General features: G+C 39.2%; 1 protein-coding gene across 1 annotated transcript in view; it reads left to right on the plus strand.

Moving 5' to 3' along the window:
• Positions 1 to 19,657, plus strand: part of LOC126259845 (vitellogenin receptor-like) — a 30,930-nt gene that overhangs the window by 2,578 nt on the left and 8,695 nt on the right. The window contains exons 3-6 of the mRNA XM_049956901.1: positions 342 to 579; positions 1,826 to 2,003; positions 5,657 to 5,775; positions 6,170 to 6,375. Of these exons, the coding sequence (XP_049812858.1) occupies positions 361 to 579; positions 1,826 to 2,003; positions 5,657 to 5,775; positions 6,170 to 6,193 (540 nt within the window). The 5' untranslated portion in view covers positions 342 to 360 and the 3' untranslated portion in view covers positions 6,194 to 6,375. The remainder of the gene's footprint in view (positions 1 to 341; positions 580 to 1,825; positions 2,004 to 5,656; positions 5,776 to 6,169; positions 6,376 to 19,657) is intronic.

A 19,657-nucleotide genomic window follows, 5' to 3' on the forward strand; every position in this document is an offset into this window, starting at 1 on the left:
TACTTTTGTGTCACCCTTCTAATTACAGTTTACTTCGTCTTGTCAGAATGCTTGGTATTACAGCACATGTTATAACAATGGTGAACACACACAATCCTCACTGCGACATATGGCCGGTTAAGTTGATGCAAATGCGACAAGTAAGACACAATGCCTGGACATGACTGGCTCAAAACTTGAACTCCCTGACTCTTACTCCTAGTGCTAGTGGTGCTTGACAACAGATTTTGCCTAATGTCAACCTGTGCAGGGTAAAACATTTTTATCGTTGGATAAGGTATGTCGACCCCTTACAGGTGCCACAACAGAAGTACTCAATTTTCCTATGTTCACTGTTCCAGATATCTGTTTTGGACAGAAATGAGCACTTTGATAAAAAATGGAGTGTCCGGCAGCATTAGGAGGGCAGACCTTGCTGGAGGCAGCAGGACAGTTCTGGTGCAGTCAGGCCTCGGTTTGCCGAGTGGCCTGGCTCTGGACACGGTGCGGTGCACCATCTACTGGACGGACACCTCCTTCCAGGTTGTAGAGTCAGCGACATATGACGGCGAAGAGAGGACAGCAGAGTTCACATCGGAGGTCAGATTCCGACCTGTTACCCTAGACACTGGACATTTCATACAAGTAGTGTATAGTCTGGCATGTTGGGGGCTGGCAGTGACAGACCAGTACAGCTTTATAGTATTTTACTGAGAGTTCCACATCATCCAGGTTAATGTCGACTAGTCTGAATCCACTAGTTTTTTCACCAAATCTTTTGCATGTTACGTTTGAAAGCCCACACATAACTTAAGTGTTACTGGCTGGAAACCGAAAATTTATTCACAATATACACCTAAACTACACTGTATTTTGTATTGCATTGCTTTAAACTCACTTTTGGGAAATAATTGTCAAAAAAGAACATACATGATGTAATGTTCAGGTCTGCATAATTTATTGTAAAGCTATAAGAATTTAAAGCTACCTTCCCAAACTCTTTTACTCATGAGATGCCTGTATTGTCTTCGTTTAGGGAGAATTCCATTACTTTTTAAGGTGGCTGATCTTGTGCTGTTGCCCAGCTACAAAATTACACTTGGGCCTTCATCTAAAACACAACACAACACATAAGCACTATGCATTAAAAGATGACTTGCCACACACTATTGTTACTGTAATCACACATACGAAGAATTCTTAAGACTTGGTTGCTATTGTTAACCTTAATTGATACTAATTGCTCAAATCAAATATCCACATAGTCAGAACTTGGTCTAATTGCCTGGTTGGCAAAGAACATGGCCTAGTAGAGACAGTGTACTTATACGTACTCATTCAATGGCCATTACCAGCAGGTGAGAGACCAGAGGTAAATGTTTCATTTAAATGACAAACAGCAATATTGTTGGTTCAACAAACCATCACAGATCCTATTCCCAGAAACCTCTGTAGCCACATGGTTAGCTGCTGCTTCGGGTGCAAAAGGACTTGGGTTCAATTCCTGGTACCTTTCTGAGGTACAGATGTTGGCACCAGAGTTCACTCAGCCCTGAGGCCAGATGAGCTGTTCAAATGCAGTAACAGTACCATCACCAGGATTTGTCTGACAATGGCTGAAGGAATTGATAACTTGCTGATCACACATCCCACAATCGTAGATGTCTCCTTTTACTGCATTACAGACTGTAGTCACAGATAAGCTTAAGGCCTAATCCCTGACTGGTATTAAAGTTAAAGTACTTATTCCCATTTTGGTTGATATTTACATGAAATCTTAAATTTCCTCAGTTCATTACTGAAGCATATGCGTACTTAGCTTTTTCAACCCTTCCTTATTCCACAGGTAAAGAGACCCAAAAGGCTGGTGCTGTTTGAGGATGAGCTCTACTGGCTGCCAGAGCATTCGGGCTTTGTGACGAAATGCAAGCTGTTCGCAAAGGTAAAGAGGTGTCGGAGCATCCACATAAACGTCTATGACGGAGACTACCTGACCGTCATGCAGCAGTCACGGCAGAGAGCTGGTGAGTAAAAGGGTGTGGGCATTTTGATCGTATTTGGGAGCAGAACCATGGGGATATGGAAGAAGTTGGTATATGTTAATGAGATACAATCAAATTGAAAATGTAATTTGTTTACTGTATTTACAATACTATTGTGGTGTCACCGCTAGACACCACACTTGCTAGGTGGTAACTTAAATCGGCCGCGGTCCTGTAGTACATGTCGGACCCGCGTGTCGCCACTGTGTAATCGCAAACCTAGCGCCACCACATGGCAGGTCACAAGACACGGACTAGACCTCGCCCCAGTTGTACAGACGACATTGCTTGCGACCAGACGTACCAAGTCTTCCTCTCATTTGCCGAGAGACAGATTGAATAGCCTTCAGCTTAGTCCATAGCTACTACCTAGCAAGGCGCCATTTGTATCAGTGCTTATAGCGTACTAATATTCAAGAGAGATGTATTCCAACAAGAGAATAAAAGTTAAGTAACATCTACGTACTTTTCTTCTTATTCATTGATAAGTCTCATGTTCCAGAACTTCAAGCCTGTCTGCGTTAGTTTAGCGTGCACCTAGCTACCTCATTGTGTCTATGCTGTAGGAACTAGACACAACAACTATCATACTGTTTAATAATATTAACAATAGGGAAAAGCTATATTGCTACTCACTACATCGAGAAATAATAGTCGTGGACAGATACAGTGAAAAATAGGAGATCAATGGCTTCTGTGATGAATAGGAATATATCCTTAAAGTATTTTCATTCCATCTTGGACGTACTGTTGTTTGATTCCACTCAGTAATATGTGTTTATGCCAGATAAATTTAGCAAAGTGAATTAAAAAGCAAGCTTTGTATCATTAGACAAGTTAAAATAGGTTTGGTTTGCATTCTGTTAGTAGCTCAATATGTTACCTCCACATATTTACTTGAAAGGCTTTCACATTATATTAAGGGCAGACAGGAGACAGGATTGCTTGTGTACTTTCGCTTCAGTGCAGTTGAGGTTAAAGTATTGACTTAACAAAAGCATGCAACAAGAGTGCTTGCTAAGGTAACATGTTTGTGTAGAATTTTCACTAATTCTTGCTCGTAAAAATACACTCCCTGATATCACTTAGGTTCCATGGAAGTTAGCTACGATAGAATGTGTGTGAGGTGAGGGGAGCCAAAGTCTACGTACATTTGCATATTTACTAAAGTCACTGCAGCTCCTGTGTCCACTTGCATTTTTAGAGGTTTATTAAACATGCAAATCAACAGTTTGTTTGGTAAAACAGTCACTGTAGAGATACAGTTTGCCCACAAGTTCTGCTGTGTCTGCCATGTTTGAAGTAGTTTTGCATAGATGTAATGTGGACTTCTTTTAGACACCTGTTGTAAACAACCCAATGCGTAGGGTACACAACACGCTCACTTTTGGTGAAGCAGTATGGGAAAGACAGAGGGGGTACACGGCCGCTATTGTAACGCGGCTTGTTGCTGCCATGGCCGTAACCGACACTGCCCCATGTGACGGAGTCGAAGGTTGTACTGCTGCCATGACTCCCCATCACCCTGAACACTTGCAACATGCCTTACAGGGGTCAACTGAGTTACTTCAAACACTCCACCCCCTCCCACCTCCTATAGAGCAATCTGATCGCCTGTGGCCTGTGATACTTCAAAGGAATGTGCTTTATTAAGCACATGTGTAAGTGTTGGATTCTCACATGGAGTTGCTGTTGCAATCTTTTCCCTAGTCGGGATTAGATGAATAACATGCACCACCTGCTGAGTGTAAGATTCATGATGGATACTAGTGACAAACTTACAAAGGTTGCTCAACCTGTGTAATTCTGCAGCCCAGGCTTTCTAAAATTGGTTTGGGTGTTTCTGGCAATGGTAAAATTTCTACATGCATTGAAATGACATGCGTTCTGTTACAGTAACACATAAAAAGAACTCAGACAACTATCAGTTTTGTACCAACACTTTGTTTGAAGGGCTAGACAGCAACTGATTAATGTAAGAGCAGCAGCAGTGGCTTCTTTAAAACAGCTGTTCTGTTTCCTAATACACTCGAGCAAGTATACAGTAATTTAAAAGCAATTTTCATTGTTTGACCAGGTTAGTATTACATATTGTTGTATATGGAACAGAACAGAAATACATTAGTGGTGATACAACAAATATAGCCGTTCCACCTTGTTATGTTTCACACAGAAGGAACAGTCACATTTCTTTATTTTTGTAAATTTATTGTGTTCCCGTTTCATGTGTTCTCCATCATTGGATCTGTAGAACAAAACGTACAGGGTGAAAATTATTGAACTGTATGAAAAAAAAGTAAATTAGTTAAAAACTATGGCGTGTGCTCACTTTATTCAATGTGTAAACATCACTACAGATATTGGTATTCATGTTATGACATATTAGATATACTTGACATCATTGACAATATTGTGATGCAGACAAATAGTGAAATTCTGCATGACCCGCTGAAGTGCTGCTACATCAATGCTGTCGATCACCTGAATGGCTGTTTTCAGCTCGGCAATGGTTTTGGGGTTGTTGCTGTACACCATGTGTTTAATATAGCCCCACAAAAAGGAGTCGCATGGATTCGGATCAGGAATATATGGCGACCAGTCAAGGCTCACGCCAGCTGTGTCTGGGTATCCTAGAGCCAGAAAGCAGTCCCCACATTGCTCCTCCAGGCCATCACTTTGCTGCTTTGATAAGGGCGTGCATGAACCACATCTTGTCAAAATCAGGGTCGCGTTGGATAATGGGAATGAAATAATCTTCCAAAACCTTCATATATTGTTCAGTAGCCACTGTGCTATCAATGAATATCTCACAGGTTATTCCGTAACTGGACATTGCACACCACAGAGTCACCCATTGAGGATGAAGAGGCTTCTCGACTATGAAATGTGGATTCTCAGTACCCCAAATGCGCTAGTTTTGCATATTGACAAAACCCATCCAAATGAAAGTGGGTTTAGTTGCTAAATCAAAACCATATTCAGATTGAAGTCCTTTTCATCAATTCTGTGGACAATAGTGTTGGTGAAACTCCACCAATGTTCATGGCCCAGGGACTTAATAGCTCATGGGCTTAAATTTTATATGGAAAGAGATGCGGGTGTTCAACTATTCGTCGCAATCTCCCTTGCTTGATTCCCACTTCCTGGGGCTGGTTTGAAACACAGTGCATGTCTTCTCAATGGTTTCAGGCATTTCACCATTCTTGGATGACAGGCATTGCTGACACTGTCATTGCAAGCACTACCCATTCTCTCAAACTTGCAAATCAAATTCTTGATTGTTAGCACTCTTGGGCCAGTTGTTTTCAGCTTGAACTCAGTCCCCAACTTCCTTTGAGCTGCAGTGTGGCTGTTATTGCTTACATAGTAGGTCTTCAAAAGCTCTATATGCTCAGGCACACTTTACCACGACATTTTCATGTGCAAATGGCCAACAAGGCTCATGCGCATGGGCATATTAATTCCCATCCTGCCTGCAGGTAGCTGTGCAGTTTGAACGTCCTAATGCAAACCTTTCAGAAGTTATGATTTTTTTTTCTTATGGTTTAATAATTGTCACCTTGTAAATCTAAATTATGTAATGTGCCAATACAAATATAGAATATAGTAATGCTAACTGCCATTGTGATTTGCAGGCACGAACCCCTGCGAGCATCACCACTGCTCCCATATGTGCGCAATCAATCCTCAAGGTGCCAAGTGCCTGTGTGCAGACGGGCAGATTGTAGGTGAAAACATCCGCTGCAAGAATGAGGTAAAGTTTCTGCTGGGGACACTCTCCAAACACAGTAGTCTGGAGTAGTGTCAAGCAGTCAGTAATGGGTGTGTGACAGCATGTTGGTAATAACTACAGCGCTGCAATAATATATATCAGAGAACAAGACCTACTGGTCCACTATGTAGGCTAGCTCATATTGACGGTACTAGATACAGGTAAACACAACCACTGTTGGTTCCAGTGCATTGTCAGCCCTGGGACGTGTACTAGTCCCTTCAGCTCTCGGAAATTATTTCTAGAGTACTTTCAGTTCTTGATATTGCCTGGCACTACTGTGAATATTTAGCTTCTAAATATTTCATGTCCTGCTGGCACTAAAGAAATTTGTTAGCTGAAATGTGACATCGCTGAAAATTTGGAACATTTGCAGGGTGCAAAGGCCTCGGAACCGTGATTTGTCCTCCCAGGAATTGTGGGTGGTTTGAAAACCACTACGGTTGCTGACTGGCTGAGTGAAAAGTCTGATACCTCTGTGCTGATAGCACTTGTGATTGTAATGTTGGTGGTGTGTCTGGCGGCTGTTCTGTACTACATATACAAGAGGCAGCTGGTCATATTCAGGGACTTGGATTCAAGGTATGCAAAAATTGGGGAGCTTGCTAAATGTGGTTGAAAATTGTCTTAATGGTTCTTTTCAATAAACAAGTGGAAGATTTGTGTGCATTATTGCTTTCTATTCTGAGAGAAAAGATTTTAAACCTTTATCTGAATAGTGGAATTTTTTCCCAAGCATTCTGACCTGTGGAACCAGGTAATAACACACACACACACACACACACACAGATATATATATTTTTAATATGGATGACACGAAAGCAGTTTTTTCTTTGGACATGCGCAAATGTTGGTCACACTAGATGCAGTGTGACTTTGTCCTGCTTTTGCAGTGTTCATATCTGCAAGATCTTAAGACCTTGGTGAAGATAACCATTGTAACAGATGTCTACAACTGGTTTTGCCGGTGGAGTGTAAATTTTCATTTTTTTCTTTTCAAGTTGTTAATTTTTATAATTGTCACTTTCTGCATGATTATTCTTTCTCTCAGTTGTACCATTTAGGGACTTTCTTTCCTCTGCGATCTTTTCTTTACTGCTACCAAGAGTGCTAAAGTCACAAAGTGAAGTATTAATTTGAGTCAATTTTCTTGTTTTGAACAAAATTTTATGACACTCAATCTGTTGATCCAATGTCAACCATTGGATCAACAGATCGAGTGTTATAAAACTTTACTCAAAACAAGAAAATGTTTGGACAGTCAATTGCCACATACTCATTATGCTCCTTGCCACCATGTTTTTGCGTTTGCAAGTGGTTCTATTCCTACACAAGTTGATGCTAAATAACTTTCTGATTTTCTTCCCATCCCATCCCATCCCATCCCATCACAACAGACATATTAGTGGCAATAAACCCTTTGAGCTTTCCCTTTTAATTTCACATATTTTATGTGATTCATTGTGATGGTGTCTATGGTTACAATTCCTATTTTCTGTATAGTCTCTAGCAATGGAATTGTAATAAAATATAGGTCAAAGTATGCAAAACATTCTGGAGCAAGGTTTCAGTAAGTCTCAACACAAATGCAGAACCTAGACCCCTACTTCAGTCTCATAGTGGAGTGTTGTCACTTGGTAAATCTCAGTCTATCATCATCCCTGAGGAAGACCCCACAACAATTTTTCAGTCCAACAGGCCTCGGTCTGTTCTTGACATACCATTTCAGTGAACAACAACCCAAGAAGGCACCATTTGCTCATATGCAGAGTAAAAGTTGTGATTCCTTGGCAACTTTTGGCACTGACTTCAGTGTCAATGACCAGTTAAACTTTCCACAGCTTGTTTATTTGCGCTCCCTCTGGAGTCTACTACGTGTCAACAAAATTAATGTTTTATCTGAGTCAGGGAAACCTGTCTCTACACAGGCACCCACTTAAAACTGATAGGGCCAGACCATTTTCCCAATACATAGGTAATCTAGGGTAAGGGATACAGCCCATGTTCATGTCAATAAACCTTAGTTCCACAACAGTGGTATTTATGGACGTCACTATCTTTCTTGCACTGTACATACATAGTATACAATGCACCTATGTCATAAAATTTGTCACTAAAGTAATCAGCCAAATACTGCTGTGATATACCAACCATTTGTGGATTCTGAAATTTAGAAGTAATTGTCCAGAATTAGTTTATTAAGGTTTAACCTTTCTTAAGGTTTGATCTAAATGAATTCAAGCAGTCTATTATTTTAGGCATGTTCTGACAGTGAATCATTAGTGACACTAATCTGAATTGAGAATGATGTGGTTTGAATGCAAACTTCTGATTGTGGAACAGAAGCATTCTGCTTCAAGTTGGAACAGATAATTTGTTGTACCTCCTGTTATCTTCACCCCTACAAGCATCAGAATCATAAAAAAAAAATTGGTTCAAATGGCTCTGAGCACTATGGGACTTAACTTCCGAGGTCATCAGTCCCCTAGAACTTAGAACTACTTAAACCTAACTAACCTAAGGACATCTATGCCTGAGGCAGGATTCGAACCTGCGACCGTAGTGGTCGCGCGTTTCCAGACTGTAGCGCCTATAACCGCTCGACCACCCCGGCCGGCTCAGAATCATCACTGTCATCCACAACACTGCACGATGATATACTTGGCTGAAAATCGTCGTCACTGGAGAGGTCGGTCACATCAGAATCCTCCAAAAAATAAGTTAAATTATTTCTTCTTCTGTTAACCTTAAAAGACGAAAGGATATTTTATTTGTATATAAAAATAAAAGCAGTACTATTAGCTCGTAAATCATAGGGCGAATATTTACTGTACCTCCTGCATGTGAAAGTCGGGTTAGCATCAAAGCTTGGCAACATTAACTCCTAAGATGTACAATCATGCTACTCCAAATATAAACATTTACAAAATGTAACTGGCACTTTGTGCACTGTTTAATCATGATACATATGTTAAGTGAAACATTCTCAGTCTAAAGTAATGTAGCATTACCTTAAATTAATGGAATGGAGGAAAACACATTGTACTTACCTCGCAGCACAGACACATGGCTCTGTCTTCTCATCAAATTCTGAAGTTATCTGCTGCCCTATGTCAGTGCATTATGAAACCAGCAAGCTACCAAACACATGCCGGGTGCTCAATTATTGCAATACAGAGGGACACACACAAGTTATGTATTTGAGGTGCGCCAAATTTTAAATAAGACCTGCATGATCGTGCGGGCCAGGGTGCAAAAGGTTATGGACACATTAAACTTTTCAATATTTAGTTATTGAACCCAAACAAACATGATGCAAGTGAAGATAATTTATACCTCAGAGGAATTCTTTAAAATTGTAAGAACTTGTTAATGATACTCTTATGCAGAACAACTTAAGCTTGAGGCATGATGCTTTCTTACTTGAAGTATGTTCACAGAATATTTTGCAAATAGTATCCACGTACGACTGAATGTACCTGCAAAACTATATCATTGGGTTGTCACTTTTTGTTTAGAAATTTTGGTGTTTGCTATTTCATTAGTATTGTGTTTTATTCATCTTGTGATGTACATTTGCAATCCATTTGGTTTGCGTACAGGAGACATGTCAAAAATTTATAAAACAATTAAAATTATTTTTGCATTAATAAATAATAGCACTATAATAAATAACATCACTATAAGGATAACACATTGTACCCAACTCAAATTTCCAGTTTGTCCTGCATGAACTCATCCACTGAGTAATAACACTTCAGTGTCAGTACCTCATATAGTTGTCTTTTAAATAAACCTAAATTCATCTGCATCAACTCGTTCCCTTTTAATTTATTACAAATTTTCATTCCCATGTTTTGAGGTCCCTGGGCATACAGTCTGAGGCGGTGAGAGAAGAGCATAAAATTTTCTTTGTTTCTAGTATCGTGTGAATGGACAAAATGGTTTCCCACAAATAATTCATGTCTGGTATACAAAAATATAATAATCTTTGTTTGTGTGTCTATCAACATACCAGCACTTTCGTTTGGTAAGTTACATCAGCTTTGTTTTTATATAATAGAAAGAAACATTCCACATGGGAAAAATATATTAAAAACTATATATATTTACCAAACGAAAGTGCTGGCAGGTCGATAGACACACAAACATACACACAAAATTCAAGCTTACGCAACAAATGCTTGCTTCATCAGGAAAGAGGGAAGGAGAGGGAAAGACGAAAGGATGTGGGTTTTAAGGGAGAGAGTAAGGAGCCATTCCAATCCCGGGAGCGGAAAGACCTACCTTAGGGGGAAAAAAGGACAGGTATACACTCACACACATATCCATCCACACATACACAGACACAAGCAGACATTTGTAAAGGCAAAGAGTTTGGGCAGAGATGTCAGTCAAGGCGGGAGTACAGAGCCAAAGATGTTGTTGAAAGACAGGTGAGGTATGAGCGGCGGCAAATTGAAATTAGCGGAGATTGAGGCCTGGCGGATAACGAGAAGAGAGGATATACTGAAGGGCAAGTTCCCATCTCCGGAGTTCAGTATATCCTTCAGTATATCCTCTCTTCTCATTATCCGCCAGGCCTCAATCTCCGCTAATTTCAATTTGCAGCCGCTCATACCTCACCTGTCTTTCCACAACATCTTTGGCTCTGTACTCCCGCCTCGACTGACATCTCTGCCCAAACTCTTTGCCTTTACCAGTGTCTGCTTGTGTCTGTGTATGTGAGGATGGATATGTGTGTGTGTGTGTGTGTGTATACCTGTCCTTTTTTCCCCCTAAGGTAAGTCTTTCCGCTCCCAGGATTGGAATGACTCCTTACCCTCTTCCTTAAAACCCACATCCTTTAGTCCTTCCCTCTTTCCCGATGAAGCAACCGTTTGTTGCAAAAGCTTGAATTATGTGTGTTTGTGTTTGTTTGTTTGTTTGTGTGTCTATTGACCTGCCAGCACTTTCGTTTGGTAAGTCACATCATCTTTGTTTTTAGATATATTTTTCCCACATGGAATGTTTCCCTCTCTCTCTCTCTCTCTCTATATATATATATATATAGAGGGAAACATTCCACGTGGGATATATATATAGACACACACACACCCTATCCGAGCCTCAGGTACAGGGCGGGTCGCAGGTGGCGGATAGCGAACGATCCATCAGATATGGTGGACAGCTGCGAATAAGGGGAAACCCAAATAAGCAGTCCCGGACCGAGGCGGCAGCATCACGAGGGTGTGGGAGTGTGACTTTTGGCAAGGGTCACACTCATTCAAAAACCACAGAACCCGAAGACGTTGCTGTGTCATGGCGAGTAAGTGCTGCCATTACAATAAGCACCGTCAACACCCAAATCCAGGACGCGTCTGAAGTGGGAACCATCGGCATCCTGGTCAGCGTCTGTTCACACAATGTGCGGCTGGTCATAATGCTCCAGGAACTAACAATCCCTGGTTCTAAACACCCAGTGGAAACACTGGACCAACTTGATTACAAGCAAGTATGACTCGTGCAAGTAATAACAACATTACCCCAGGTGGTAACCAATCCACCCATCAACAGATGGCAACCAGGAATTCGGATTCTGGGGAACCTGGACTTACACGATTACATCAGAGAAAGTCGGAGCTCTCTGGCAAACTTCCACTTAAAACACCTACATACATTGGAACCTTTAACATAAATACATTAATCCAACCAGGAAAACTTCTAAACCTTACAACAGAACTTGAAAAGCAAAAGATAGTAATACTAGCTTTACAGGAGACACGTTTTACAGATGAAGAAACATCAGATTATGGCAACTATCGCATCTTTAAGAGCAAGACGGATAAACGAATCGGAAGAGGAGCCCCCCATCTCGGGATGGCGTTTATCATACACAAGAGCGTGCTCAGCTCCATCAAGGAAGTTACTCCCGTAAATAATAGGATAATGACGATGCGCTTACAATGTGCCAACAAAACATACACAATGGTTAATGTTCATGCTCCCACAAACGGAGACAACAAGAAAAACCCCATAGAAACAGAAAAGTTCTGGGAAAATTTGGAGAATATAATGGCCAGGATTCCAAAAGATGATACAAAAGTTCTACTCGGTGATTTTAATGCCCAAATGGGTAGAGAGAAAATCCACCAAAAAACCGTAGGCAAATATCCTGCACATAAATTTACCAATAAAAATGGTACAAGGCTCGTCGAACTATGTAAGCAGAATAACCTGAAGATAATGTCAACATCTCTAAGAAAATGTCCAAGAAAACAAAAGACATGGAGATCTCCTATACAACAAATTGGCGAGTTTCAAATAGATCATGTGGCGATTTCATACCCAGTACAAAAAGAAATTTACGACGTCCAAGTACGCAGAGGAGCAAACATTGATTCAGACCATTACCTAACTAGAATTAAAATCAAGTTTACAGCATGAAGAAGTCATCAGAAGAAAACAGAAATATGACACCAAGAAGATTAAAGAATCTAAAGTAAAAGAAGAATGGGAGAAGGAAAAGGCAAACACATGGGAAGAATTTCATTCTAAAATCACGCGAATAGCTAAGGAAACTATTCCCTTGAAAAAGATATTCAAACACCCTTGGTGGGATTCGGACTGTGAAAATGCATTGGAAAGGAGAAAAAAAGGCATTTCAAGAATATAACAGTAAAAAATCACAAGAAAGTCTACATTTATTTAACGAGGTTAGAAAACAGGTTTCAAAATCTATTAGGCAAGCAAAAACGAAGTACACAAAGGCACAACTGGATGCCATAGAAGAAAATTTCCAAAACTATAATACAAGAGACTTCTACAGAACTTTCGCAGATAAAATACAAGGATATATCCCTCAAAATTTATGTTTCCGAAAACCAGATGGTAAATTAGCCCTAACAAACCAGGAAAACTGTCAAGTATTGGCTCAATATTTTTCTAACCTACTAAATTGCCCAGAACCTAGTTTAAGGTTTCCCAAAGAAATCTGTGCCAACGCTCAACCGGATTCATTACCACCAACACAGGAAGAAATCAAATGTCACATTAAAAACTTAAAAAATAATAGAACATCTGGCGAAGATGGCATTGTTGCAGAGCTATTAAAAAACCTAGGACCAAAGACGTTGCAAGAGCTCACAAAAATAATAACAAAAATATGGGAAACAGAAAAATTACCAGAGGAGTGGAAATGTGCCCTTATTCACCCGTTACATAAAAAAGGAGACAGAACAAATGTCAATAATCAATAACTACAGGGGAATCTCACTTTTACAAGTCACCTACAAAATTCTCTCAACATGCGTGCTGAAAAGAACACAAGAGCAGCTGGAATGCCAAATTGGTGATTATCAAGCAGGCTTCCGCCCCGGCCGCTCATGCATAGAACAAATATTTAATTTAAAGACAATATTAAAACACAAAGCAATTAGAAATGCCCCCATAATTTGTACATTTGTAGATTTTAAGAAAGCCTATGACTCAATTGACCGGCAATCTTTGTTTAACATTTTAGAGGAACTTGGACTTGACTCCAAAACACTAAGGCTTATCAAAGAATCACTGACAGACACTGTATCTAATGTTAAATTCAGGGGAGAAACCTCTGAACCTTTTCTCATAAAAACTGGAGTACGTCAAGGTGACGGGCTATCTCCACTTTTGTTTAATATAGTCCTGGATAAAGTCATTAAGGAATGGGAAAAAGAATTAAAAAATCAATCCTACTGGAAACCAATCCATCTTGGTAGAACCAAAGACAACGTGGAGATATCTTGTTTAGCATTCGCGGACGACTTGGCCATACTTGCAGATGATGAAGAAATCGCCACCAAACAAATAGAGATCCTTAAGGAATGCGCGGATAAAGTAGGTTTACAAATTTCGTTTCAAAAGACAGAATTTTTCTGTACAAAATTCCATATACACAGTTTGAACACAAAATATGGAAAAATAAATAGAGTAAAACATTTTAAATACCTAGGTGAAATTTTGGAGCCAACCGGAGGAGAGAAAGTTGCACAGAAGATCAGACAACAGAAAATGAAGAGAGCATATGGTATGACACATGAAATATACAATAAAAAATGCATCTCCTCGAACACAAAAATCAGACACTACTGCGCAGTAATTAAGCCAGCAGCACTATATGCTAGTGAAACGCTCACACTCCACACAAAATGTGATTTAGAAAAAATACTAAAAGAAGAACGAAAAATTATGAGAAAGATTTTAGGTCCAAAATTAACAGAAGAAGGATACCGAATACAATCAAGAAGAACCACAGAAACTATATCAAACCTGGCAGCAGACATAAGAAGGCGAAGATTAAAATTTTATGGACATGTCACTAGACTTCCCCCCACACGACTCACCAACAGAATTCTCACTTACATAGAAAAAGTCAAATCAACAACACCATGGATTAGCCAAGTAAAATTAGATTTACAAAAAGCAAATATTGAACTTAAAGATGTCAAAGATAGAAAAACTTTTAGAAATAAGGTGGAAAAGTGGAATGTATTGTCGGAGAAGGAAGCACTAAAGAGACCAGGAACAAAATGGACAGAAGAAAGAAAAAGAAAACATGGAGAACGAATGAAAGAAGTATGGAAGAAACGACATCAGAAAGCTTTGCGTGATCCTTCTGGGTCCATTCGCGATAAGTAAGTAAATAGAGAGAGAGAGAGGGAAACATTCCATGAGGGAAAAATATATCTAAAAACAAAGATGATATATATATATATAGTTCATCCCTATGAAATCCCCAAACCACCTTTCCTACCCTCTGGCCCCTATCCTTGAACCACCCCCGGTGTAAAACCTGTCCCATGCACCCTCCCACCACCACCTACTCCAGTCCTGTAACCCGGAAGGTGTACACAATCAAAGGCAGAGCCACGTGTGAAAGCACCCACGTGATTTACCAACTGACCTGCCTACACTGTGATGCATTCTATGTGGGAATGACCAGCAACAAACTGTCCATTCGCATGAATGGACACAGGCAGACAGTGTTTGTTGGTAATGAGGATCACCCTGTGGCTAAACATGTCTTGGTGCACGGCCAGCACATCTTGGCACAGTGTTACACCGTCCGGGTTATCTGGATACTTCCCACCAACACCAACCTATCCGAACTCCGGAGATGGGAACTTGCTCTTCAATATATCCTCTCTTCCCGTTACCCACCAGGCCTCAATCTCCGCTAATTTCAAGTTGCCGCCACTCATACCTCACCTGTCATTCAACAACATCTTTGCCTCTGTGCTTCCACCTCGACTGACATCTCTGCCCAAACTCTTTTGTCTTTAAATATGTCTGCTTGTGTCTGTATATGTGTGGATGGATATGTGTGTGTGTGCGAGTGTATACCCGTCCTTTTTTCCCCCTAAGGTAAGTCTTTCCGCTCCCGGGATAGGAATGACTCCTTACCCTCTCCCTTAAAACCCACATCCTTTCGTCTTTCCGTCTCCTTCCCTCTTTCCTGATGAGGCAACAGTTTGTTGCGAAAGCTAGAATTTTGTGTGTATGTTTGTGTTGTTTGTGTGTCTGTCGACCCACCAGCACTTTCATTTGGTAAGTCACATCATCTTTGTTTTTAGATATATATATATAAAGTTTTCTAAATGGTCGACATGATTCTTTGTGATTTGCAGTGCACATATTTCGTATGATTTTTTTCTGTATTTTTAGTATCCGCACTATGTTTGTCGAGTTACCCCAAAAAACAATATCATACCTAATAATCGATTCGAAGTAGCTTGCATATGCTACTTTTCGTGTGTCCATGTCAGTTGCAGTTGACAATATTTGCACTGCAAATGCAAAGCTGCCCAGTTTGTTTGCCAGGTATTCAATGTGTGCCCGCCAGCTCAAATTTATACTATATTTAAACCCAAGAATTTGACTGAGACAACTTCTTCTATACCTTGGTTGTTGTGTACAATCTTAATCTGCTCACATTTTGACTGTTTGGTTTTGAACTGCATCATGTGAGTCTTAGATGTGTTTATATTCAGCCCATTTAGCTGAAACCAAGTTTATAAGGTACTGATCACAGATTTGGGAATTTTTTCTGAGACCTGATCTTCAACTAGGACAGAAGTATCATCTGCGAACAGAACTGATGGGGCGCTGATATTTAATGGTAAGTCATTAACATAAAAGAGAAATAGGACTGGACCTAATATGGAGAATTGTGGAACACCCTGAGATATTTTTTTCCAGTCAGAAAAATAATATGTGCTATTTGAAGAAATGCTAACTCTTTGCTTTCTGTTGGATAAGTAGGATTTAAGCCATTGTAGGGCACTGCTGCTAATGCCATACTTTTCAAGTTTGTGGACAAGGAATGCGTGGTTTACGGAATCAAACACCTTTGTGAGGTCGCAGAAAATTCCTGCCACCTTATTTCTCTTGTCTAATGATGTGCTTACTTTCTCAATGAAACTGTTTACTGCATCAATGGTGTTTTTACCCTGCTGAAAACCAAATTGATTGTTTAGAATAACAGAATATTTTCCAATGAAGTTTTGGATTTGTGCAACAGCAAGATTTTCAAATATTTTAGATAGGACTGGGAGAATTGAGATAGGACAATAATTTCCCATGATCTCTCTTGATCCCTTCTTGAAGAGTGGTTTGACTTCAGCATATTTCAGTAGCTCTGGCAAACAGCCCTCTTCGAAACATTGATTTATTATCTGAGCTTGTGGGTTTACAATTCTGTTGTGTACCACTTAAATAACTTTGGTGGGTATTCCATCCCAACCTGCAGATTTTTTGTTTCTTAATGTTAGAATAGCATTTTCTACATCCTCCACAGAAACTTTTGCGAATTTTGTAAAGTTTTCAGAGTTTTCGCCTAGGCCAAAGGGATTTACTTTGTTGTGATAATCTGTTACATCAACATCAGACATTTATAAAGAATTCATTAAAGTACCCTGGTATTTGAGCTGGATTTACAATAGTATTAGCTTCAATGTCAACTTTTGAAATTTCTTGGTTACAGGCTTTAACACGTAACTCACATTTAATGACAGACCACATAGCCTTTTTATTATTTTTTGATTTAAAATTAGCCTGTTGTTTGCCGGTTGTTTTGTTGCCTGGACAACTCTTTTAAATATGGTTTTATAGAGTCTAACATATTTAATGAAATCAACATCTTTATTATATTTTAGTTCTCTGTGCAGCTGCGTTTTCCTTATACTGGAAATTTTTATGCCCTGGGTAATCCACTTTACTGTATTTGTTATTTTACTGCTGCAGAGTCTAGGTGGAGATGTTTCATTAAAGTCTCCAAGAAAACAGTTAAGGAATTTCTCAAAGTTTTCGTCACTTGAGTTACAATAATCAAAAGGCCATGTTTTATCTCTTAGCTTCTCACTAAATGTTGGCAAGTTTTCTTTGCTAAAGTTCCTGCTCATATGGGTTCTCATACGTGAAATGTTCCTGTGTGTGTGTGGGGCAGCTCAATGAACAATGCACAATGCACAATGATCTGAAATACCTAGATCTAGACAAAATTTATACACATCTTCATATACATAATTAGTTAGAACATTGTCAATGTATGTTGCTGATTTCCCATTGTCTCTGGTAGATTCAAACAAATTCAATTTGAAACCATATTCTTTACTGAATCAGTGAAACTTGATGCATGGCTACTATCACATGTGATATCAATATTAAAATCAGCAGCTATTACAACTTTTTTCTTTTTTCCTCTGCAAAGGTCTTCTAGCATAATCTGAAGCTTAGATAAGAATAGTTGTCTTGTTGACGTCCATGGAATTCTGTATATTGAGATTATTATAACATTTGCTAGTGAGTCCACTATTTCTACACAACAGCTCTCGGACACACATTCTTCATTTAAATAATTAACAGTTTCTGGTCTCATAATTTATATCACTATGTAGAAGTATACATGAACCTCCACATGACTTGTTTCTTCTGCAAAAGCTACTTGCTAATCGGAAGTTCCCTATTTTGTTTAGAATTTTAATTGTGTCTTCAGTAAACCAGTGCTCGTTTAAACAAACAACTTTAATATTTGCACATTCTGACCGAATGATTTCCAATTCATCTTTTTTGGAGCTTTTATTGTTAGAAGCACCAATGTTTAAGCCATTTATATTCCAGTGGATAACATACCTACTTCAACTATCACTTACAGGCTTTAGCACATTTCCTGCCAGATAATGGTTTGGTTCTGTCTTCCTTAATGCTACACAAGTTTCTTCACCCCCATCAATATTTATAAGTTTCCCTTATTTTTTATGATCTGGCAAGTATCTACGAACATCTTACTGAATATTTTTGAGCCCATCCTATTCAGATGTAGACAATCTTTCGCAAGACACTTTGCACTTAGAAATTTGTTGGGAGCAGTGAAAACGACTCCTAGTTTATTGCACTGTTCTTTAAAATTGCTGTTTCAGCTGTCACTCACAGATCTTCTGTATGCAATGCCACTTATTATTATTCTGGAATTCGGGTAGAGTCTTCTGGCCAGTCGGATGAAGTTTCTTGTGTGGTTTACAATTTCTTCCTCACTGTTGTTTCGAAGTGAATTTGTTCCCACATGGATAAAAACACCTTTTGGATTGCTGCTATGTTTATCTGCTGCGTTCTCTCTTGAGTTTAAGACGTTGTTTAGGTGTGTATGCAATTGATGCGTCCTGATGCCAGGTCGAACGTGTATTTTGGGGTTTGGTACAACTATGTTCTTCAACAATGAGTCACCTACAATAAAGAATTCACTTTCTGTCTTATTATAATGCTTCTTTCTGTCTTATTATAATGCTTCTTTCTGTCTTATTATAATGCTTCTTTCTGTCTTATTATAATGCTTCTTTCGGTCTTATTATAATGCTTCTTTCGGTCCTATTATAATGCTTCTTTCGGTCTTTTTTGTACATTAAACTGGTCCACTTATATTTGTTTGGTTCTTAAGTTTCTTTTACTTTTGCAATGGCGGCTGAATTTTTTCGTTGTTTGTCAGTTGTATCACTCCGCGTATTTGCTGAAGTAGGTCCATCTAATACTGAAGTTTTTTCACATGCACAACACTTTTCACGTTTCAATGCAATATTTCCTATCTTTAGTAACGTCAGTTCTGCTTTCAGAGCATCAATGTCACTTTGAAGTAGATGAATAATTTCGTCCTTAAAACTTAGTGCGGATGTTAGTGGCGCATTTTCATCACTAGTGTAGTCGAGGAATGTCCACTGAATATCGTCATTTATAAATTTCAGACACACGTTTGCGAACTTCTCGTGTAACCAAAAGTTGCACTTAATGCATCGAATTCCTTTGACTACATGTTTTTTACACTTTCTCCACGAAGAACCATTTAATTTCAACTGATTTTGGAGCATCCTATCACCACACAATCCTACCGGCGCCATATTTGAAGGAGCATGAGTACTTGGGTAAATGTGAAACTAACAAAAGCAATGGAATTAGGACTGTTATAAACCATAAAGTGTAAAATATTTTAACACATTAACTCATTTGTAATCAGACATTTGAAATTGACTTGTACATGGGAGTCTGATTCTCAAGAATATAACTTGAACAGTAAGGATCTAAGAGCTGACTGTGGGACACCATACTGTCATTGATGATCATTATTTTAATAAATAATACTAGCCTATCTATGTTCAGGGTGTATACAACCCGGGGCAACCAGGAGATCCAGGAAAAACCTGAGAATTTTTTCATCCAGGAGAAAAGTGGGAAGAACCTGGGAATTTTTTAGGATTCTGGGAATTTGTCATGTTTTTTCTTTTGTTTCCCTTCAGTTAAGTTTTTATAATTTTGACTGGTAATAACCGATACTCTGCCAAAGGATATTACTATATCCTGG

This window comes from Schistocerca nitens, chromosome 5 (genome assembly GCF_023898315.1).
Source record: "Schistocerca nitens isolate TAMUIC-IGC-003100 chromosome 5, iqSchNite1.1, whole genome shotgun sequence".
NCBI lineage: Eukaryota > Metazoa > Arthropoda > Insecta > Orthoptera > Acrididae > Schistocerca > Schistocerca nitens.